The 25132-nt window shown below is 48.0% G+C and overlaps 1 protein-coding gene across 6 annotated transcripts in view; it reads left to right on the forward strand.

Annotated features, from left to right (window-relative positions):
* Nucleotides 1-18173, forward strand: part of LOC119954232 (thyroid hormone receptor alpha) — a 403063-nt gene extending 384890 nt beyond the window's left edge. For all 6 annotated transcript variants that reach the window (XM_038779296.1, XM_038779295.1, XM_038779297.1 and 3 more), the window contains 4 exons: nt 3504-3709; nt 12994-13140; nt 15566-15824; nt 17907-18173. In XM_038779296.1, the coding sequence (XP_038635224.1) occupies nt 3504-3709; nt 12994-13140; nt 15566-15824; nt 17907-18157 (863 nt within the window). In that variant the 3' untranslated portion in view covers nt 18158-18173. The remainder of the gene's footprint in view (nt 1-3503; nt 3710-12993; nt 13141-15565; nt 15825-17906) is intronic.
* The last annotated feature ends 6959 nt before the right edge of the window (nt 18174-25132 follow it).

Raw genomic sequence — 25132 nt, forward strand, 5'->3', positions numbered from 1 at the left:
CGAGGGGGGGGGAGGGGGGAGCGGACCGAGCGAGGGGGGCGGACCGAGGGGGGGTGCGAACCGAAGGGGGGGGGGGCGGGGGGAGCGGACCGAGCCGGGGGGGGGCGGACCGAGGGGGGGGCGGACCGAGGGGGGGGGGGCCGCCCTGGGGGAGGGCGGCCACCGCGCATGCGCTGGTTGGCACCTGCCCAACTGCGCATGCGCGGGACCCGAGTCTCTGGCGTCCCCTAGCACATGGCGCCCCGGGCGACTGCCCGAGTTGCTGGTGCCTTGAGCCGGCCCTGAATCGAACTGTGCTACTGGCCTGCTTGGTCTGCTTTAAAAGCCAGCGATTTAGCTCAGTGAGCTAAACCAGCCCCCAACTGCTTGCATAGTGAGTTTCTGTGTATCTCCCTGACACAAAATTACAATTTTGGCCCGCTCGACAAGGAGCCAGGTAAAGCATCAGCACTTTAATCCTCTTTAGATTTGAGTGCCGTGGCCAATACAAGCATTTTGTGCATTTAAAAATCCTTGAACCAACACACGGGCTGGATGACACATTGCCAGGGTCCTTCCCTTATGTATATTCTATGGACCAACATTGACGGCCAAAAGAATCCTCAAGGAAGTTTTACAGACATGGATATCGTCAGAAAGACTTTAAAAATCCAAGTATTTTGACTGGTTACAGGACTCCACGGAGTGGATTTTATGTTGCAGTGCAGGAGATTCTTAGTTAGGAGTCAGTCCAATAGATGTTTAGATAGAAAATGCCAGAACATAGAACATAGAACAGTACAGCACAGAACAGGCCCTTCGGCCCTCAATGTTGTGCCGAGCCATGATCACCCTACTCAAACCCACGTATCCACCCTATACCCGTAACCCAACAACACCCCCCTTAACCTTACTTTCATTAGGACACTACGGGCAATTTAGCATGGCCAATCCACCTAACCCGCACATCTTTGGACTGTGGGAGGAAACCGGAGCACCCGGAGGAAACCCACGCACACAGGGGGAGGACGTGCAGACTCCACACAGACAGTGACCCAGCCGGGAATCGAACCTGGGACCCTGGAGCTGTGAAGCATTTATGCTAACCACCATGCTACCCTGCTGCCCCAGAAATACTCAGCAGGTCAGGCGTGGTGAGGGAAACAATTAACGATTCAGGTTCGTGAGCTTTCGCTGGAACTGGAAAATGTCACAGATATTTTTCTTCATTCGTGAGACGTGGGCGTCGCTGGCTCGGCCAGCATTTATTGCCCAATCCTACTTGCCCTTGAGAACGTTGGTGATGAGCTGCCTTCTTGAACCACTGCCGTCCGTGAGGTGACGGTACACCCGCTGTGCCGTTAGGGAAAGAGTTCCAGGATTTTGACCCAGCGACAGTGAAGGAACGGCGATATATTTCCAAGTCAGGGCGGTGAGTGACTTGGAGGGGAACTTCCAGGTGAGGGTGTTCCCATGCATTTGCTGCCCTTGTCCTTCTAGATGGTAAGAAGTCTTACAACACCAGGTTAAAGTCCAACAGGTTTGTTTCAAACGCGAGCTTTCGGAGCGCAGCTCCTTCCTCAGGTGAATGGCGAGGTATGTTCCAGAAACATTTATATAGACAAAGTCAGAGATGCTGGACAATGCTTGGAATGCGAGCATTTGCAGGTAATCAAATCATTACAGATCCAGGGAGAGGGATAATCACAGGTTAAAGAGGTGTGAATTGTCTCAAGCCAGAACAGTTGGTAGGATTTTGCAAGTCCAGGCCAGATGGTGGGGGTTGGATGTAATGCGACATGAATCCAAGATCCCTGTTGAGGCCGCACTCATGCGTGCGGAACATAGCTATAAGTTTTTGCTCGGCAAATCTGCGTTGTCGCGTGTCCTGAAGACCGCCTTGGAGAACGCTTACCCGGAGATCAGAGGCTGAATGCCCTAAACAGAGGCGGCACGGTGGTGCAGTGGTTAGCACTGCTGCCTCACAGCACCGAGGACCCAGGTTGATGTGTTGGGTAAGCTGGGTCTGCGAGGACTGCGTTTACTGCAGCAGTGAGAGAGACAGGCTTCCAACACTTGAAGAAATGCAACTCGATTTTATTGAACACTTAACTATAATACATGCTATAACTGTGGGTTCACACTATGCTGACTTGACTGGAGACCTGAGGCTGACCTGATCAGACTATCTTCCGACCACATGGTGGATGTTCTAGTTGCTGCTCACAGGCTCTAACTGTCTCAGAGGCTGGATCCCCAGAGAGCGGGAAAACTAGTGCCCTCTGGCTTTATAATGGCCATGTCCTGTCTGGTGATTGGCTGCTGTGTTCTGTGTTTTCACTGGTCATCCTGTGTGTCAATCCCTGCCTGTCTGTGCACCATCATATACTTGTGTGTATATTATGACACAGGTCACTGTCCCGACCCCGTGTGAAGTTTGCACATTCTCCCCGTGTCTGCGTGGGTCTCACCCCCACATCCCATAGATTTGCAGGGTATATGGATTGGCCACGCTAAATTGCCCCTTAATTGAAAAAAGAAGGGAATTGGGCACTCTAAATTTATAAAATAAAAAGGAAGTCCTGCCACTGTCCAGTTATGTGGAACTTCATTGGCTTGGCCTTCAACTCAAAGGAGCAAGGCAAGCTGATGAGTGAGACCCCCCCCCCCCCCCCCCCCCCCCAACACCTCCATTAAATCTAATCCAGTCCCTGTGCTTAACAATGATAACAAGGCCACTGCTGAGACCAGTTATACCAACCCAATATGTGCTTGGCCAACACCTGATAATTCAGATGCTCCATGACAACCGCTTTTACAGCCTCTGGCCTACCAACCTGAGGCTGTAAAACTCCACCCTATGTTATTTTGGTAATATGGCACCCAGAGCTCCATCGAGCATTCCAAATATGGTTGAACCTAGGTTTGGTAAAGGTATAACATAACTTCTCCACTTTTTAATTCTGTCCCTCTCAAAATAAACCCGAACTCTTGGCTTGTTTTGCTCGGGCCGAATTTGAGGGGACATAATTTTAAGGTGATTGGAGGAAGGCATAGGGGAGATGTCAGAGGTCGGTTCTTTACACAGAGAGTGGTGGGTGCGTGGAATGCACTGCCAGCAGAGGTGGTGGAGTCAGTCATTAGGGACATTTAAGCGACTCTTAAGACAGGCACATGGACGGCAGCAAATTGAAGGGGTGTAGGTTAGGTTGATCTTAGATTAGGGTAAGTGGGCGGCACAACATCGTGGGCCAAAGGGCCTGTACTGTGCTATGTTCTATTAATTGGCCTGTCTTGCAACGTTTAGTGATTTGTGTATTTGTACAGCTTTGGCCCTCCCTCCTCCATCTAGACTTTCATTTTCCAAGTAATATGTGACCTCTTTATTATTTTGCACTGGGGAACTCGGTTGTGCTTTATTACTACCTCTAAAGCGTTTCAGAATTTCACCTGTCAGTGTGGGCTCCCAGGAAATGCTGGGCAGAGGAACTGACCATGAGCTATTTTTTCTCACTCCTGTTTAGTGGTTTTGGATGACAGCAAACGCATCGCCAAAAGGAAGCTGATCGAAGACAACCGGGAGAAGCGACGGCGAGAGGAGGTGGTGAAGACCATGCAGAACAGGCCTGAGCCTACCTCCGAGGAATGGGAGCTAATCAGGGTTGCCACGGATGCGCACATGACGACCAACGCACAGGGTAGCCATTGGAAGCAGAAACGGAAATTTCTGGTAACGCTTAATGTCCACAGTTACACCAATGTTAAAAATAGCATTGCTGAGCTGGTCGATTGCTCTTAGCGCTCCTAGGGTCCAGTGAATACCAGAAAATGAGGAGGGCTCAACTAAAGTCATGGACTCTTCCTACTCCAGGTTTCCTGGATTTGCTGTGCACAGGCAATCAAGTAGCTGTAAGCACAGCGCCTGGGGTATCTGCTCCTTACTTTCAGAAATTCAGGGGATAAAACTTTTGATGAATAAACACAACTCAAGTGAAAAATTGTCTTTACATTCCTATTCAATTGACACCCGGGGCCACTAAGGAATCGGACACAAAGGGGTTAATTTGAAGGGCAAGGTAAGAGGATTAGGTTTTAAAACCATTCCAATCCCGATTATTTTAAAGGTTTTGGGTTTTCCGTATAGTCTCTGTGGGAATTGCTCCATTGTCAGTATTTCTTTCTTCTGATTCCATTAGTGCCTCCGGTGGGTTGGCCACTGGGAATGTCAGGCCAACAAGGCGGTTCCAGTAGGTCACAGTCACACCAGACGGGCCTTGCGCCAATCGGCTGAAACTATCAAATGCCCGGGTGCGGATCGCGGTGTTTATTCTTCACCCTTTGGCAGAGGATCACTGTGTGTGGGGGGGTTTCCTGCTCTTAAAGTAGGTTGTGACTGGTCAGGTTCATGCGAGGGCTAGGTGAAACCCTTGTTGCCGATTGGCTCTTCGCAGGTTCCTCGATCACATCATTCCTTCAGAAGGCTTACATTTTATCTGAAGCCATCTCACAGACTCCGACTACCAAAAGGGCTTCACAGGCAGTGAGGTACTTTTGAAGGCTAGACGGGGGTGTAATGTAGGAAATGCTGCGGCCAATTTGCACATGGGGAGCTCCCACAAACAGCAATGAGATAAGGACTGGCAACTTGGTCGAAGTGGGGAGGACCAATGGTTTCAACAGGAAGTTGGTTAGGTCCGATTGGGAAAGAAACTTGCAGGATTACAGGGACGGAGCGAGAAATGGGCCAATTGGGGTTGCTCTACAGAGAGCTGGCATGGGCCTGATGGGCCAAATAGCCTCCTTCTGTGGCTTAATGATTCTCTGACCATATCATCTGTTTTGCATTTGCTGCTTGATGGATAAATATTGGTCTGGGCACAGGGATGAGACTCACCTGTTCTTTAAAATAGTGCCATAGGATCTTTCACCTCAATGGGCAGACAGGGCCTCAGAGTAACATCCCGTCTGAAAGGTGGTACCTTTGACATTGCAGCACTCCCCCAGTATTCATAGAATCCCTACAGTGCAGCAGGAGGTAATTCGGCCCATCGAGTCTGCACCAACCCTCCAAAAGAGCACCCTACCTACTCCCCCGCCATATCCCCCAACGCCATAGCCCCACCTAACCTGCACATTTCTGGTCACAAAGGGGCAATTTAGCATGGCCAATGCACCTAACCTGCAAATCTTTGGATTGTGGGAGGAACCCGGAGGAAACTCACGCAGACACGGGGAGAACGTACAAACCCCACACAGACAACGCCGCTGGAGGGCTGGAGAATCCCGCCCAATGTCTCTCTTTTCAACAATTATCAAGTTCTGAACGACCAAACTTGTATTTATATAAGAATCTTTAATATACTGAAATATCCCAGAACCGTGCTGTCCATTGTAAGGAAACTTGCTATTAACGTGCACCACAAGAGCAGTAAAGCCACTGAGGGCATCGGTGTCAACATCCGGCTCAAAGCGACCTCCGCCTCCTACCAGGACTAGGCATGCTGCCATGGTGATTAACGGAGATGGAATCAAAACCTCTTAAAACCACCTCCGCCTCCACCAAACCAGCCCAGGGGTCAGGTGGTTGGCTGCTCCATCACTCACCTATAGATTGGTGGTCCAAACCTTGGGTCGCCTTTCCCGTCATTTTCACCAATCACTTCTCAGCTCTTCAGCCTTTGCAAAGGCTGCCTGTGGCATTGAGATGCTCCTTGAGTATTTTCCAAGACACTGGAGGTTTTAATCCTCCTTTCATTCCTCCAGTTCTCTTTCATTGCCGGCCTCTCTTTAAATTTCTATACACAAATTCCCACCCCTCCCTTACCCTCAACCTCATCCTCAAGCCCACCTGTCAACCCCACCCGCAGCCTCAACCCCCAACCCCACCTTCCCACCCCCAACCCCCACTCCAACCCCACCCACCCTCCTCACCCTCCAACCCAATCCCCACTCCAACCCCACCCACCCTCCTCACCCTCCAACCCCACCCACCCTCCTCACCCTCCAACCCAACCTCCACTCCAACCCCACACACCCTCCTCACCCTCCAACCCAATCCCCACTCCAGCCCCACCCACCCTCCTCACCCTCCAACCCAACCCCCACTCCAACCCCACCCACCCTCCTCACCCTCCAACCCAACCCCCACTCCAACCCCACCCACCCTCAAACCCAACCCCCACTCCAGCCCCACCCACCCTCAAACCCAACCCCCACTCCAGCCCCACCCACCCTCCTCACCCTCCAACCCAACCCCCACTCCAACCCCACCCACCCTCCTCACCCTCCAACCCAACCCTCCGCACACCCCCCCCCCCCAACCAAACCTCACCTTCACCGCCAACCCCACAATCATCCACCATTTTCCCTCCCTGCTGTTGGAAGAATAACCAAATAAAACATTGCGGCATTATCTTTCTGACAGGATTCACAACAGGTCTCGGCCATTCTGACCTGACTTGCACCAGCGCACAAAAGCCAGCCTTCGGCCCCTCGTTTCCTTACCTTCCCTGGTTCCACTGAAAACCTGGATCTGGAAGATCAAGACCTGGGACACACAATCATAAGAGACATTTGCAGAGAAGCGCCCTCCAACCTCGATTTGGGGCTTCACTGCTGTATGGTCCCCAGGCTGAAAGATATTAAATTTCCCAAAAGCCACAATGTGCAGGAACCTTCCTGACGTAAGGGTGTAAATTTGGAAAGACGTAGGCTTTGCAGTGAATTAATTTATGCCCAAGGAGCAAATTCAGAGACCTCTGTCGCAACAACCTGCCAGGAAGGAGCTGTTGGAATTAACAACCAAAGAGTGAATGTACGTCAAGAATTGTCTTCCACTTCGGAGACGAAAGACTACAGACGCCTGGCAGGCTCGATTAACTCTTCATTTATCATGATCTAGTCATCCGACACCCCCATTCAATCTCCAGGTTGTTACAGGTTTCAAACAGATAAGGACTGCAATAAATAAAAGCATTGAATGAACATACCAGAGAAACTGACTGCCGCTAGAATTACAACATAAATCTTTACACATTGGCAAAGTCTTAATTTCCTTTCCATTAATTATGGTGAGAGGGAAATAGTAGTCATTTAATCTCTCAACCTCGAATTGACATACAGCACAGATGCGCTGCTCCATATTGTCCTCTTTATTGTGACTGGGGAATGCTCAGTTCCCAAGAGCAGCAAAGAACGAAAGGTGGACAGAGATCTGTTTTATCAAGAATTTACAGGCTATTCGGCCCACCAGCTCCATGTCGGTGTTTATGCTCCACTTCCGTCTCTACCCACAAAGTTTCCTACCATGTGACTCTATACAGCATACCGTGGTGCTATTATTTTACAGTCCCACATTGACCCTTGGTCTGTCAAATGCCTTTATATTATGCAGCTACCGCATAAAGACGCATACAAATAATTTCTGAGACTTCATTGGCAAAACAACATACTCAGCTGTGCCTTTTTGGTGTTCTTTAGGGAGAAATGATTTAGAAGAAATCTTGGTTGATTGTTTCTCTCCCTACTTCTATTGATTTTTCTTTTAAATTGTTTGGTGAATTTTAATGATACCGTTGGGAGATTTGGCCTGAGTGCCCTCACAGTGTGAGAAAGTCGAACTTACATCAGCACATGGAGGAGCATAGGGACAGGAGTTAGCCATTTACCCCATTAGCGTGTTCTTCTGTTCAATGCGGTCATGGCTGACCTGCGAACTAACTCCATTTACCCAAATCTTTGGTTAACAGGAATCTCTCAATCTCAGCTTTAAAATTAACAACTGATTTAACATTAATTACCATTTGTGGAAGAGAGTTTCATATTTCCAGCAGCCTTTTTGCGCAGAAGCAGTTTGGACTTCCCTCCAAAGACCCTAAGACATAGAAGCAGAATTAGGCCATTCAGCCCATCGAGTCTGCTCAGCCATTCAATCATGGCTGATAACATCCTCCCCGAACAGGTGCCGGAATGTGGTGACTAGTGGCTTTTCACAGTAACTTCATTTGAAGCCTACTCATGACAATAAGCGATTTTCATTTCATTTCATTTCATATATTTCTCATCCCCATTCTCCTGCCTTCTCTCCATAACCCCGATCCCCTTATTAATCAAGAACCTATCTATCTCTGTCTTAAAGACATTGAGTGAATTGCCCGCCACAGCCTTCTGCGGCAATGAGCTCCACAGATTCACCACCCTCTGGCTGAAGAAATACCTCCTCACCTTCATAGAATTTACAGTGCAGAAGTAGGCCATTCGGCCCATCGAGTCTGCACCGGCTCTTGGAAAGAGCACCCTACCCAAGGTCAACACCTCCACCCTATCCCCATAACCCAGTAACCCCACCCAACACTAAGGGCAATTTTGGACACTAAAGGCAATTTATCATGGCCAATCCACCTAACCTGCACATCTTTGTGACTGTGGGAGGAAACCGGAGCACCCGGAGGAAACCCACGCACACACGGGGAGGATGTGCAGACTCCGCACAGACAGTGACTCAAGCCGGAATCGAACCTGGGACCCTGGAGCTGTGAAGCGATTGTGCTATCCACAATGCTACCGTGCTGCCTCATCTCTCTTTTTAAAAATCGTCCCTTCAGTCTGAGGCTGTACCCTCGAGTTCCAGTTTCTCCTACTAGTAGAAATATCTTATCCACATTCAATCTATCTAGGTCTGTACATTTCAATGAGATCCACCCTCATCCCTCTAAACTCCATCGAGTACAGACCCAGCATCCTCAAGAGCTCCTCATATGACAAGTCCTTCATTCCGGGGATCATTCCTGTGAACTTTCTCTGGACCCTCTCCAAGGCCAGCACATCCTTCCTTAGATACGGGGCCCAAAACTGCTCACAGTATTCCTGGGAGTTCTGGCTCTAATTGAATTATTCCCCTGTGTTAGATTCCTCAACCAGCTAAGATAGTTTCTCTCTGCCCTGTCAGTTTCTCTTAATACCTTCAAATCTTCTAACAAGTTGCACTTTAGTCTTCCAAAGTCCAGGGAATGCAACCCCGGCTTGTGTAACCCAGGCTGAAGCACGTACAAAGTTTTCACAATACTTTATCACTTCCGACTATATCCCACTCAATTTCCCCTCACTATCTGTCAAAAGCAATGATGGATTCAGGACTCACGATTCAAAAAATAGGATTCTGCACTTAATTTAAAAAAAATATATTTTATTACAAACATGTGTCAAAACAGGTTACAATAAATAAACACCCCGATAAACATACTTCCCAGCAATCAAATATGGGCTCTACAAATTTTTTCCCCTTTATTACCACCCTCCCCTGCACCCCCCCCCCCCCCCCCACCCTGCGATGAACAGCTCCCCAAACATGGTCACAAACATCCCCCACCTTTTCTGCATTTACAAAGAAATGCCATGAAACTCACGCAATCACTGAGGTTTCAATTCTGTTCATTTCTCAAATATCTTTGGAATGTTGGTGGCCTGGTAGGGCGACGTATTTTGAAACTGTTGCGGACAATGGGAGGTAGCTGGGTGAATGGGTACAGTGTACAAGAGGGCTGAATGGAAAGGCATCCAACAGCCTCCGAGAGATGAAATGGTAACTACACAGTGTGGGGACTTTCCTGAGGTATGTAAGGGCAGGCAGAATAGGCACAGAGTGCCAGAGAATTAACTGAGTAACCAAAGATGTAAGCGTCCTTCCTGTTGATTCCCTTATTTCCCATTTTTTTTACTTCTTGGTAATCATTTTTCATCCTTGGGTGTTTAATGGACATGTACCCCTTTAATTCGAGCAGAGGAAGTGAGGAACTCAAGCATTGCAAGATAGTACACTGTGCTTTTGGAGATTTAGGGCGCAATTCTCCCAAAAGGGAACAAAGTCCCCTAGTGAGTGCGTTTAGCTGCGTGTTTCCCACATTTGCAGTGCTGAGAAACACATAGTTATAAAACGCGACTCTCATTGTATAAGGGGCCGAATGGAGGTATGCGCAGCCGAGGTCATACACAGCTCCATTTTGTACAGTGGGGAGCCCCGCTCGCTGGAATTCCCCTTTGTAGCAACAGTTTGGGACACCATTTTGTCCCGATCTCCGAGGCCCCGAATGACCCTGGGAGACCCCCACAAGCGCCATTCATCTGCTCCCCATTTGTGGGGACCAGTGCTGAACGGCATCCGCCCGAGATCTCTGAGGCAAATGAATCCTGTTATGGGCCAGGGTTTAGAGAACACCAAAGTGTATCATGGAGTTCACCTGACCCACAACTTTTAATAGATTGTGGTATGGGGAGCACACGGCCAACTCTACAGGTGTGGTACAGCAGAAATGGAAAAGTAATTTTTAAAGCAAAACAATGTTTATTCTATGAACTCAAGTTAACCTGCTTTAAAAGCCAGCGATTTAGCCCAGTGAGCTAAACCAGCCCCTGGTTTGGTGCAGGATGGTGCAGGAGGGAGGGTTTCAGATTCCTGGATAATTGGAGCTCATTCTGGGGTAGGTGGGACCTCTACAAACGGGATGGTCTACACCTGGGCCAGAAGGGTACTAATATCCTGTGGGGGAAATTTGCTAATGCTCTTCGGGAGGGTTTAAACTAGTTCAGCAGGGGATTGGGAACCTGAATTGTAGCTCCAGTACACAAGAGGTTGAGAGTAGTGAGGTCATGAGTAAGGTTTCAAAGTTGTAGCAGTGTACCGATAGGAAGGACTTCGATATTGTGGCCATTTCGGAGACATGGATAGATCAGGGACAGGAATGGTTGTTGCAGGTGCCTGGGTTTAGATATTTCAGTAAGCTCAGGGAAGGTGGTATAAGAGGGGGAGGGGTGGCATTGTTAGTCAAGAACAGTATTACGGTGGCAGAAAGGACGTTTGATGAGGACTCGTCTACTGAGGAAGTATGGGCTGAGGTTAGAAACAGGAAAGGAGAGGTCACCCTGTTGAGAGTTTTCTATCGGCCTCCAAAAAGTTCCAGAGATGCAGAGGAAAGGATTTCAAGTATGATTTTGGATAGGAGCGGAAGTAACAGGGTAGTTGTTATGGAGGACTTTAACTTTTCAAATATTGACTGGAAACACGATAGTTCGAGTACTTTAGATGGGACCATTTTTGTCCAATGTGTGCAGGAGGGTTTCCTGATGCAGTATGTAGATAGGCCAACGAGAGGCGAGGCCTTATTGGATTTGGTACTGGGTAATGAACCAGGACAGGTGTTAGATTTGGAGGTAGGTGAGCACTTTGGTGATAGTGACCACAATTCGATTACGTTTACTTTAGTGATGGTAAGGGATAGGTATATACCGCAGGGCAAGAGTTATATCTGGGGGAAAGGCAATTATGATGCGATGAGGCAAGACCTAGGATGCATCGGATGGAGAGGAAAACTGCAGGGGATGGGCACAATGGAAATGTGAAGCATGTTCACGGAACAGCTACTGCGTGTCCTTGATAAGTATGTACCTGTCAGGCATGGGGGAACTGGTCGAGCGACGGAACCGTAGTTCACTAAAGTAGTTCAGTCCAAAGATGTGCAGGTTAGGTGGATTGGCCATGCTAAATTGCCCGTAGTGTAAGGTTAATGGGGGGATTGTTGGGATACGGGTTACGTGGGTTTAAGTAGGGTAATCATTGCTCGGCACAACATCGAGGGCTGAAGGGCCTGTTCTGTGCTGTACTGTTCTATCTTCTATCTATCTAAAACATACAGTGAACAACTTAGCAACCATCAATTCAAATACAACCCCAAAGAATACAACACTAAGTAATCCTAAATAACTTCCTAAACAACATCCAGAAGACAAAAGAAACACCTTTTAACAGAAGCACATTTGGTTTACATTCACTACTGAGAACATTTATAATTCTGAATTCACCAAATGATCAAGAAATAGTCTTTTCATGGCAGAGAGATCAACAGTACAGCTGCTCTGTCTGGCTTCAGCTCCAACACTGAAAACGAAACTAAAACACACCCTGCAGCAAACAGCCTAAAACGAAAGTGAAAAGCTGAGACAGCCCAGCTCCACCCACATTCTGACATCACTGCAGTAATATGAGCAGCCAAACATTTCTTAAAGCAACATTCTCATGACAATTCCAAAGCCTCAGGTTCCTCGGGAATCTGCACATTAGAGTGAGGCTTACTGCCTGGTGTAACTCCAGCTCAGACATATTCAAGTGAGACTAACTACTCACTTGAACATGCAAGTCTGGATCCCACCCTCAATGGGCGGGATTCAGATCGCAACACCTTGAGAGATCTCCTGAGGCGCAACGAGTGTGGCAAATCTCATCTCACGAGGGGCCTCTCACAAGATTATGCGGCCTCGCTGGACCCCAAGTCGGACGCAGCGAGGCCATTAGATCACGCCCAAAGACTCTTATCCTTTCACTTTCATCATTATTTTACACCCCTCTTTCCGCTCTGTGTTTGTTTGTCTGTGTGTAGAGGGTGGGGGCAAGTTTAAAAAAAGGGGGAATTAGGAATTAGTTAATAGTTGCTCCTCAGGTAGATGTAGAAGATCCCTTGGTCCCATTTTAAAGCAGAGCCCCCCCCCCCCCCCCTTCCAGGTGCCCTGGCCAATACTTATCCCTCAATCAACATCACAAAAGAACGGATCCTCCTTCTGGGACCCTTTCAGGCAATGAGTTCCAAATTCTCACCACGTTTTTCTCAAATCCCTCTAAATCTCATGCCCCTTACCCTAAATCTATGCCCCTTGGTCATTGACACACAGTACTAAGAGAAAACGTTTATTTCTATCTAGCCCATCTATGTCCCCCATAAATCAGAGTTATCTGATGGCTCATGTAAAGTGCTACATAGATGGAAGTGTTTTCAATCTGAGATTGGCGTGACACCCTTTTCAAAGGCTTATAGCTTTTGCAATTATTTGGGTTCCCTTGGGTTTAATGACCATTTGCTCTTGCGCAGCATCCATGATAACACTGCCTCAATTGCTCCTAACAGGGTTAACACCCAGCCAAGTGTCATTTCTAGACGGCTTCTCATTTATCGTAATCTCTGCCCACAGCCAGAAGACATAGGCCAATCTCCAATGGCGACTACATCAGAAGGAGACAAAGTAGATCTCGAAGCCTTCAGTCAATTTACCAGGATTATCACCCCAGCCATCACCAGAGTTGTGGATTTTGCCAAAAAGCTACCAATGTTCTCTGAGGTATTTTTATCATTGAAAATGTGCCTTATTTTTAATAATTTAATTAATAATCTTTATTGTCACAAGTAGGCTGACATTAACACCGCAATCACGTTACCGTGAAAAGCCCCTAGTTGCCACATTCCGGCGCCGGAGGGAGAATTCAGAATGTTCAAATTACCTCGCAGTACGTCTTTCTGGACTTGTGGGAGGAAACCGGAACACGCGAGGAAACCCATGCAGACACTGGGAGAACGTGCAGACTCCGCGCAGACAGTGACCCAAGCCAGGAATTGGACCTGGGACCCTAGCGCTGTGAAGCAAAAGTGCTAACCACTGTTCTACCGTGCCACTCATACTCCTTGATTAGTAGGTGGGGGGGGGGGGGGGGGGGGGGGGTTGGTGGTTGGTTGCGATCGCATCAGAGAATATCGGAGAAGTTGGTCAGTGAGGCCTCGTGACAATCCTGCCCGAATGTGATTTTTGGGATTTTCCTTCTCCCAAACCTCATGTCGCCCTTCCCCCCCCCCCCTTTCCCCGACTCCCGTTACCATAACTACCATTTACTGATGCACTGCTCAACAATTCCTAACAGCAGAGAAAGGGGAGAAAAGCCAGAGGCTTTCCTATTTTCCACCCCAGTGGCTGCTGCCTTCGAGTCCTGTCGCGTGGGCGCTGGCAGTCACCCAGGATTGTCGAGTCCCAGTTTTACCTCACTGGAAGGTCTACCCACCCTTCAGCCAGTCTCAGAGACTGACCTGCTGTAAGCCCTAATAATAGGACCCTTCATTCTGACCAATGGGGCATCGGTATTGACCCATCAGGGGCTCTTGCCAACTCTTCTGAATAGTCTAGATTACCAACTCTTCAGAGTCACTCCAGGATCATTCCGATTGGCATGGAAAGGCGGTGCTGTCGGGTGACCAATGGGAGGAGGGTGGGCGGGGTGGAGCAGTTGGATGTGGGAAGTCATGTGACAAATCCTCCTGGAATATGCCCAATCGTGTTTGGAAACTGTGGCGGCATCATCTCTCTCAAATACGTAATTCCGATAAAAGCAATAGATTGGAGCAAAATACTTCACGCCGAGGAAGATTAAAGGACATTTGTTACAACAAAAGCTTTACCAGAGGCTCAAATGCAGCAGGCAGGCGACCCGGGCTTCGGGCGAATGGGCCTCTTGAACTGGGCACAAAGAGGTGAGGAACGACAACCCAAGGCCTTTACGCAATGTTTGAACAAATCATAATCATGCTCCACAATGACAGCACGACTAATTTACATACCAACCAGGAGCTGGAGTCGGCCAATTGGTCCGTCAAGCCTGCTTCACCAGTCAACAAGATCATGGCTGATCTCCCTGAGGTCCGCCTTTCTGCACTGCCCCCAATGGCCTCTATTCCCTTAGTAACCAAAAATCTAGCAACCTTTGTCTCGAATATACTCAATTACTGAGCATCTACAGCTGGCTGAGGTTGGATGTTCCACAGATTCACACCCCATGAGGGAGGAAGCTTCTCCTGCCAGACAGCTGACCCCTCATCTTGAATCGGTGACCCCGTAATTCATGGGGATCAGGGTTTTGGTTGAGAGAACCACCATGTATTTCAATAAAAATGTCAAATTTGACAGGAACCGGTCTTTCGTTTTCCAGTGATATTTTTCTCTGTGTGTTTGCCTTTTCATCGCATGCGGTCTCTCCCCTTGAATGATTTCCTTGCCCTGTTTGATTGCCTCTCCTCTAGGGGAGGAATGGAGATACGGGACAGAAAGTGTTCACACTTTGGCAGGTTATCTGATGAAGGGCCTTGCAAGATACTCTGCCAGATTTCTTTATAGAGGTCCAACCAGCCATGTGAAGAGTGATGCAATTGGTAATTCGCAGGTAAATATTCCTCGGTCACTTCAAATGAATAAGAAACTGGAACAGTATTTTTATAGATTCACACTGGCTTTGTTGTTCAGTCTAGTGACCAGAGGAATAGACACCTGGTAGTCACCAAAATTCTGGCCAATTCTCCTCCCAACCTGATAGAATTGGCAGGTGAGGGCTGAATCAGATTTGTCTGCGAAATCCCATGGCCGGTTAGCTTGGTGGTGTTTACCATCTGAGCTTCACCTGTGAAGAAGGCCTATTAGGCCCACTGGGCACACTGTGCCCCAATGTGAGTGCCCTCAGGAAAAGAGGAGAGAAAGGTTTTGAAGCACAGAGAGGAGGGAAGGGCAATTTGACATTTCTACAAAAGTGGATGCATGCCAGTAAATGATGGGCAATAAGACATGCAGTCAGGGTAGGGTTTCTCTGCAAAATCAGTACCCATTCTGAAAGATGGCTCTAATTTAGCCGTTCCCCACAGTGTCCCAAGACAGAGAGTTGGTCCGGTTACTAGTTTCTCGCTGATGAAGCTACTTTGTGGTTTATTTTGCTGTGTTCTCTCTTGTTCAGCTGCCTTGCGAAGATCAGATCATCCTTTTGAAGGGCTGCTGCATGGAGATAATGTCCTTGAGAGCTGCTGTTCGTTATGATGCAGAGAGTGAGACACTGACACTAAATGGAGAAATGGCCGTCAAAAGAGAGCAACTGAAAAATGGAGGGCTAGGGGTCGTCTCAGACGCCATATTTGAGCTGGGCAAAGCATTAGCCGCCTTTAATCTGGACGACACGGAGGTGGCACTACTCCAGGCAGTTTTATTGATGTCCTCAGGTATAACTCCTCTCAGCATTAAGTATTAACGTTGCGGAAGGTGCTTTTCTTTCAACTCAAAGAAGTGTTTTTTTTTCACAGCTCTGAAATCAGACTAATTTAGGCTACTGGCAGCTAAGGATAGCAAGACAACAATAGCGCCAGCACACGATTGTGCATTTTCTTGCAAGTCACGTGTGACTATATAAGAAATAAAAACAGGAGTGGTCTATACAGCCCTTTCCTTCAGCTCTGCCATTCAGTAAAATCACAGATGATCGTCCACTTCAATTCCGTTTTCTATCCCTACCTCTCTATCCCTCAAATCCTGTAGTGCATAAACCTCTCAATCTCAACCTTGGGTATCCCTTCAGAGGCTGTCCGTCAGCATCGCGGATGACTTGCTGCTGTTCTGGTTCACTGACTTCTGAGATGAGTAATGAGTCCAGTGAGCAACGTGCAGACTTTTCCACATGTGGGCAGTTTGGATAGTTGGGTAAAGGAGTTGTTTGGAGGTTTGTACGCTCTCTCCGACACCTTGACCTCACTTCTGTGTATTCCCGATGAAGCCCCTTGCTTTGTTTGCTGCCTTCCCGAATTAAACTTCTCCCTTTTGGCCAGTGACAAGCCAGGGACTCCCAGAGTCAGTGGGGATGTTTGACCTTCTCCCGGATGCTTTGAGGACATCCCTAAAGCACTTCTGCTGGATACACTCAATAAGTGAACATCCAACAGATATAGAATTCCAAAGATTCGCAAACCACTGAGTGAAACAATTTCTCCCCTTATCCTGAGCCCATAACCTCCTGGGCTATATACTCTCTGGCCAGGAAAATTGGATTTCCACAAATGGTAGTTACTGGGCATTAATGTAAAAATCACCTTTCGGACCTATACAAGTGGCTGAACAAGATACGCCCAGGTAATAGGCCTTCTGATCACAACGTATTGGAGGACATTAACTTTTTTTAATTCATTGGGACATGGGCGTCGCTGGCTAGGCCAGCATTTATTGCCCATCTGTGAGGGGATTTAAAGAGTCAGCCACATTGCTGTTGGCCTGGAGTCACATGAAGGCCAGGCCAGATAAGGACAACTGATTTCCTTCCCTGTTAGTGAACCTGGTGAGTTTTTACAACAATTCATGGTCATTAGACTTTGCATTCCAGACTCTTATTGAATTCAAAGGTCACATCTGCAATGGTGGGATTCGAACCCAGATCCCCAGAGCATTACCCTGGGTCTCTGGATTACTAGTCCAGCGACGACACCATAATAACCACTATTACTTTCATAGTCAGACGTCTTACAACACCAGGTTAAAGTCCAACAGGTTTCGAATCACTAGCTTTCGGAGCACTGCTCCTTCATCAGGTGAGTGAAGAGGTGGGTTGCACAAACACATATATAGACAATGCCCAATGATGCAAAATTATACTTTGAATGCGAGTCTTTGCACGTAATTGTCTTTACAGGTCCAGTGCAACTGAAGAGGGGGATAATAACCGGTTAAAGAGGTGTGAAGTGTCTCAAACCGGGACAGTTGGTAGGATTTCACAAGGCCAGGCCAGATGGTGGGGGGGTTAATGTAGTGAGACATGAATCCAAGGTGCCGGTTGAGGCCATACTCATGGGTGCGGGACTTGGCTATCAGTTTCTGCTCGGCGATTCTGCGTTGTCGTGCGTCCTGAAGGCCACCTTGGAGAAACCTGAAGATCAGAAGCTGAATGCTCTTGACTGCTGAAGTGTTCCCCGACTGGAACATTGGTGATGGTCGCGTGACTATAGGAAACAGCGTTGAGTTGCTTCACAGAAGTGCTCTCAGACCAGTGTAAGTGCACTCATCCTGTTCTCCTTCCAACCACGATGTTGAGGGAGACGGAGAGAAAACAAAATCTCCACAGAAGGGAGAGTAAGAATGGGGATCAAATTACAACAAATGGATTTTGGCCTATGGGTTAAACGTTCTTTGAGTATTGAACTATTCAGTACTGAACCTCGGTACTATTATAGGCTGGCATTGTTGTTACCTCAGTTTCAAATGGACAAGATAATGAAAGGTTCAGAAAGCCACGATTGACAAACTGTTGTTCTTGCTTACAGATCGAACAGGACTGACTTGTATAGACAAAATAGAGAAGTGTCAAGAGGCCTACCTCCTAGCGTTTGAACACTACATAAACTATCGCAAACACAACATTCCACATTTCTGGCCAAAGCTGCTGATGAAAGTCACAGACCTGCGGATGATTGGAGCCTGTCACGCCAGCCGCTTCCTGCACATGAAGGTTGAATGTCCCACAGAACTCTTCCCTCCCTTATTCCTGGAGGTGTTTGAGGACCAGGAAGTGTAGGCCTGAGGTGAAAACTGGGAAACAAGAAAGAAAAACACACAATCACTGGCTAACTGCCTGGCTTCATGTCCATCGTGGTGGATCATTTTGTCTATCTAAACTTGGCCGAAACTCAAAGAACCATTCCATGAATGCGGGTACCAGTTGCAAATATTTTGTAAGTCATAGTAAAGTGTTCCTTGTGCTCTGTCTTGCAAAAAGGAGGCTCGTACTGACTAGCTGCGCATTGCTCCTTTACAGCTGATTATAGAAACAGCTAACTCCAAAACGAAATGGCCAACGGTCCCATCTCCATTTCTCACAAGTTCGAACCGGTGCAACTTTTTCAGTGCTTTGTCAGCCAACTGCAGCGTCGTTCTAACTTTGATCATCGCTGTGCGTGGAAAAGAGCCTCACATTATGACCGGTGACTACATTTTTCTTTTTTTACTTTCAACGGTTAAGAGAGAGAGAGAGAGACAGGGTTTGAGAAAGTCAAGGCGTGAACTGCCCTACCTCAGTGTCGCATGGGAGGAAGTGCAACAACACAAGAAGGAATGGAAGTGGATAGAAAGCTGCAGAGAGGTGTTTAGGGGAGACATCTGCTCCTCTTGTCGAGCACGGTAGAATCTGTTTGCCTGCACTCAACAGCTGGGAGCTCACTGCACGCTCGTCTGCAATCCAGAGCCGTTTTCTGTGGGAGCTCACTCCAAGGCCTCCTTCCTTCTTAATTAATCATCTGCGACCCCTCCCAGTTCCATCAGAGCTGAGGCCTCTTTTTTGCTGTCAGGTGAAGCCTCCTGGTGGCACAGACCTCACCTGTGCCAAGTGAAACCTGCCATTTATGTGTTTGACGAGCATCGCGGTGGAAAAGGGCCGTGAAGAATGGGTGGGGACAATCGAGAAGGGTAACCTGAGATTCCCAGGCTCAGGAGAAACAGGAGAATTAGCTGCACAATCAGTCGTTGCAGTGAGAATGTATCAATTGGTAAAATCCTGACAGGGGTACACATCAATTGGTCTTAAAATGTGCCTGCAGGGGAAAGGGGGTGCGGGGGAAGGGAGTTTAAGCCCTGTGTCCTGAGCCTGAGTGATTTCCTTGGTGACCCCTTTGCTTAACCCTTTAGTGGCTATTTCCCAGGTAACATCATTTTTAAACCACACACAAGCCCTTTACATCTCCTCACTCTTTCAAAGACACAACTATGAAGATCTCCGTGTTCGGGTACGCTAGTATCCTGCAACGGTCATCGTCTTTGAAAGCGTGGTGTTACAGTCATCTCTGTTTGAAAGTCTCACATTCCTCTGACGGTGCATCCCTTGTCAGAAGCAAATAAAAAAGAACAAACCAGTATTAAATGCAAGGATCTGGATTCTCCGCCTGCGGGATGCTCCGTTTTGCCGGCAGCCCGGGAGTTTCCCCGACGGCGCGGGGCTGCCCCACAATGGGAAACCCCATTGACCAGCCGGCGATACGGAGAATCCCCACGGCTTGCCTCACCACAAATCTGGTGCGGTGCGACGGAGAAACCCAAGACCTTCGAAGTTGGAAACGCTATTGTCTGTAATAACCTCAGGGTTAGATGCTAGCCAATGATTTTCAAATCCAAGAAGCTGAAACTCAAAATTGGCACATCAAAGTTTGCAAATGTTTCCTCGATGACACTACGCAGATTCCCTGTTTTGAATTCCCCACCCCACCCTGCAAAAAAAAAAATACAATTCCCGCAGGTGGGCTCATCCGGTCGCACCGACGCAGACCCCCGCCGCAGGTTTCCCAGAGGTGGGACGTGCAGAAAAGGGGGGGACCCCGTTGACCAGAAGACCCCACCACCGGCCAAATGCCTGCTGCCTCCACCGCTGTAAAGCATGTGGCGGCAGGCGTGGAAACACCCACTCAGTATATTGCAATCACCAGTTAGATGATGCGGTTCCATCTGTTTCCATTTTTTTTTAGAATTAGAACAGTACAGCACAGAACAGGCCCTTCGGCCCTCGATGTTGTGCCGAGCAATTATCACCCTACTCAAGCCCACGTATACCTATACCAGTAACCCAACAACCCCCATTAACCTTATTTTTTAGGACACTAAAGGCAATTTAGCCTGGCCAATCCACCTAACCCGCACATCTTTGGACTGTGGGAGGAAACCGGAGCACCCGGAGGAAACCCACGCACACACGGGGAGGACGTGCAGACTCCGCACAGGCAGTGACCCAATCCGGGAATCGAACCTGGGACCCTGGAGCTGTGAAGCATTTATGCTAACCACCATGCTACTGTGCTGCCCCTTTGTTGAAACTCGCCAGGGCCGATACCCGATTCCCTAATATTAAATTATATAATGCAGCCGTGTTTCTAGCCTGTAAGCCTCCTGGCTTATTTCATTTTATATTCAGTCGGGGGATATGGGCGTCTTGGCGAGGCCAGCACTTGTTGTCCATCCCTAACTGCTGCAACCGAGTGGACATGTTGGCCATTTCCAAGCCGTGACTCTGCAGTCGCATGTCAAGCAGCAGATTCCACTCCTGAAGAACACTAACAAAGCCAATGGATTTTTACAACAATCGTTAGTTTCATGGTCACCATTGCTGTGACGAGCTTTCCAATTCCAGATTTTCTTGCATTAATAAGTTGAATCAATGAATTTGTTGAATTTAAATTCCACCAGCTGTGATGGTGAGATTTGAACCCAGTCTCCGCGGGGCATGCGCTTAAGGCTTTCTAGATTACTAGTCCAGTGATACTACTGCTCAACACACCATCTCCCCCGCACCTCACTCTTAATTGCTGCTTTTATCATCTTTGAATAGTGCGAGGGGTTTTGAGGAGAGCTAACTTAACTGATAGAGAAATCCTAAATTGGAACCCCAAAGGTGCGTTAGCATAACTGCTAATTAATTGGAACACGGATTTAAACCTTTGATGCCTGGCTCCCCCAATGCTACACACCTTGAGGACTATTCGCACGGTCAGTGCAGAAACATTGTTTGTTTCAGATTTTTGCAGTTTGAGAATCACAGGCTACGAATTACATTGGAGTTTGCTGATCTAGAAAACTCAGGTACACACACATATCCTCCGTAACCACCTCAACCTCCAGACAATCTCAACAGAGATCTTGTCATAACTTATTACAAATAAGGTTTTCTCAGATATCTGCATACTACTTGAATGCATATTAATGAAATATTCAAAGCAGGGACTTATTTTCGTGATACACCTCATTACTACATGTTAAACCGCACATTACCAAAGAGCTCAAATGCTCTACTGGTCCCCTCCTGTAACAGTGCTGCTAACTAATGACAGAATAAGAGCCACTCAAGGGTTAACGTTAAGATTTGAAAGTAAAGTGAAGGATCTACTCAGGTATATTCAAACTGAATATAATTGTTAAAAGTATATATTCTAGATAAATATTTCATTTGGAGCTGTAATACGATTCTGAACACAGAAACCATGTTTTTTTTCCATTACAATGTGAATATGCCCCAGGTATAAAAGAGAAAAAATTGTATTTGTAAAGCACCTTATCACATCTCTGAGCACTTCGCATGTAATTAATTACCTTGATTTGGCTGACTGCTGTTGTCTAATCAAAGGTAGAAATCGATTTTGCCCACATTAAGAGCCCACGCAAATCTACGAGGCAAAAATATTTCTTGTGATGGTTTTGAGGGAGGAATGGTGGCCAGGACACCGGATGCAGAACTCCCATATCTCAAATAGTACTGTGGTATCTGGAATGTCCATTCGAATACGTAGATTGGCTTTTTGTGTGGCACTTTAGTGACGCAACGCTGCCTTTGACATTGGAACACATGGGCGGGATTCTCCCCTACCCGGCGGGGTGGGCCGTATCGGCGCCAAGGAGTGACGTGAACCACTCCAGCATCGGGCTGCCCGGAAGATGCGGAATACTCCGCACCTTCAGGGGCTAGGTCAGCGCCAGCGAGGTTGGCGCCACGCCAGCCGGTGCAGAAGGGCTTGGCACCGTGCCAACCGGCGCCAAAGGGTCTCCACCGGCCAACACAAGTTGGCGCATGCACAGGAGCGCCAGCGTGTGCTGGCATCATCCCAGCGCATGCGCAGGGCTGGTTCTTCTCCGCGCCGGCCATGGCGGAGGTTGACAGCAGCTGATGCGGGGGGGAAGAGTGCCCCCACGGCACAGGCCCGCCCGCGATCAGTGACACCCCCCCCCCCCCCCCGGGGTCAGATCCTCCACACACACCCCCCCCCCCCCCCCCCCCCCTCTCCCGAGGACTCTGAAGGCCACCCGTAGAGCCAGGTCCCGCCGGTAAGGACCTGGTTTGCTTTACACCGGCTGGACCGGCCAAAAACAGGCGGCCGCTCAGTCCATCGCGGGCCGGAGAATCACCGGGGGGGGCCACTGCCAGCGAACGGCGCGGCATGATTCCTGCCCCCGTCAAAAACCCAGCACCGGAAAATTGGGCGGCGGGGCGGGATTCACGCCGCCCCCCCCCCCCCCCCCCCCCGGCGACTCTTCGACCCGCCGGGAGGGGGGTCGGAGAATCCCACCCAACAGCGATTTCCTAACAGCACTGTGGGTTGTATCAACACCACATGGACTGCAGTGGTTCAAGAAGGGCTGCTGACCACCACCTTCTCAAAGGCAGTGAGGGATGGGCAATCGATGCCGGCCTTGACGGCCAGGCCCACTTCCCATGAAACAATTAAAAGCGCTTTCCCACAACCTCTGGGCCAGAGGCTTAACATGTTCCATGTTAATCGCAATGGCATTTTATGAGTGTTTGGTTTCCGTGGAGACGATTTAATAACAAGTCCGGTACAGCTAGCATTTGGCAATGAAATATTTGTACAGATCAATTTTAACCCTATAAGAGCTTAATGGCTTTTTACATTTTCAAATGTACAGAACTTACCTTCTACCTAGAACATCTATAAAACAAAATATTTACTGTAACTCATTTAGTCATTAAGATCAGAAACTGGCAATGAGTAGCTCCATAACATTTGTAGCATCTGTAAAATTAACTTCGCATTTTAGTCCCGTGGGGCAGTTTTTGTAAGCTAGTACTCCCAGCACAGAGTTTTATGTGATGGGAATTTGCACTATTACACTAAGTGATTTGTAAATAATACATTAATATCCCCTCTTGCCGGTCAGTTGCAACCTGCAAAGATTTCAGACAGCGATCCCTTCATCTTCATCTCAATTCCGATGGAGAAGCAAGACAGAACTCTTATTTTCCCACGCTGACTCACCTGCTTTGGGTTTCCAGCAACTTTTCTGCTTTAATTTCAGGATCATTCAAGGCTTTTCATTCTCTGCACATGCCTCTGCGGATTTAGTGCCTAAAGACGTTAGGAATTTGTCGAAAAGCAGGTGTCCTGGACATTTAGCTCACAGGGCTAAATCGCTGGCTTTGAAAGCAGACCCAGGCAAGCCAGCAGCACGGTTCAATTCCCGTAACAGCCTCCCCGAACAGGCGCCGGAATGTGGCGACTAGGGGCTTTTCACAGTAACTTCATTTGAAGCCTACTCGTGACAATAAGCGATTTTCATTTCATTTTACATTGGCCTGACCCTTCCACCAGGGGCGCCATTAACTTTTCCCTCACTGCCCTTGCTGTGGCAGCCAATTAAAATCCCAGCACTGAAGCTTTACCCTTTTAGGACCTATTTATTTTGGGTGTCATCCTTTAAACTAGGGTTCTTGCTTCCTTTCTCAGCTCCGCCGTCTCTTGCTCGATTGGCCCAATCTCCCAGAGCTCTTAAAACAACAACAACTTGCATTTACAAAGCACTCTTCATATGGAAAAAAAGCCCCAAGACCCCTCGCTGAGGCCAAATCAGGCAAAAATAGACACAGACTTGAGTTATCAGCTGCAAATTCCCCACTTCCTTTCAAGTGCTGGTCCAACTAGCATTTAAATGGGGTTACAATCTCACCTTCAATAGTGGTGAAGTGTTGTACTAACACCATGTGCAAAATTATTTCTTCTAACTCTCCCCCTTTCATTGATAATGTCCAACGTAGCAACCAGTCCTTCAATGTTTGCCTTCTTGAAACCTATGATAATTTTGGAAACCTCTTTTAGCTCATCCTTTAACATTCCCTCCCCCGAGTGAAAATCTCCCAATTTTCCAGATTCCTTCACAACTAGACGTTTTCATTCCCGGGATCATTTGGTGAACCTTTCCTCTTTACAGGATTGCAGTACCCTTGCCTTTACGGAGAGCCCATCACCGTCCACAGAACTCTTCCTGTAACCCAGCTGCATCAACTCAGTCTGATTAGGCTCTTTTGACCATCTGTTCCGCACTGTATTCCCACATTAATAATGTATGCGCCTCCAGCCGGAAAACGCTCTTCCTGCACTCGGTGACAAATCTTGCATGTTTATGTGCACCTTCCGAAGAAAGGGAACAAAAAATGTTGAGCAAATATTGTGCAAACCTCTAGCAGCACACAAAGCCAAGTCAGACATCTGCAGACAGTGGCCAGAATTCCACAGCTGTTGCGATGGAATTTTCCTGTCTAGCAGTGCAGGTTTCCCTGCGACGTGGGGTGGGTTAAATCGTATCTTTAGTGGCACATAATTCTTCACGGATGATGAAGATTCAAAGGGGTATTGTGAAGAAACTGGTCTTCAACATTTTTCGAAGATAGGGAGGAAATCAGAAAGCATGTGACTCACCGCAGCCAAAAATGTAATAATTGGGGGACACCATTTTAGTTTCTCCTTTCGCTATGGTTTTAGTTGCGATCATTTGTTTTTTCCAAAAATACACTTTAGTCAGAAAATTTGTTAAAATATCCATTGTACAGAGGTTTGAATTTGACCTTACAGAAAGGGCGGGATTTTTCCCGCGCCTTTCCCCCGCTGTGTCTTTGTGGTGACTGCCCCAGTATTTAGTGGGTTCCTCGGCACATAGTCCTGGACCTTGGGATTGCCAGTCTGCAATACCTGGCTTGTCAACGGCTCTTTGCACTAAAGAAGAGCAA

Source organism: Scyliorhinus canicula, chromosome 19 (assembly GCF_902713615.1).
Source record: "Scyliorhinus canicula chromosome 19, sScyCan1.1, whole genome shotgun sequence".
Lineage (NCBI taxonomy): Eukaryota > Metazoa > Chordata > Chondrichthyes > Carcharhiniformes > Scyliorhinidae > Scyliorhinus > Scyliorhinus canicula.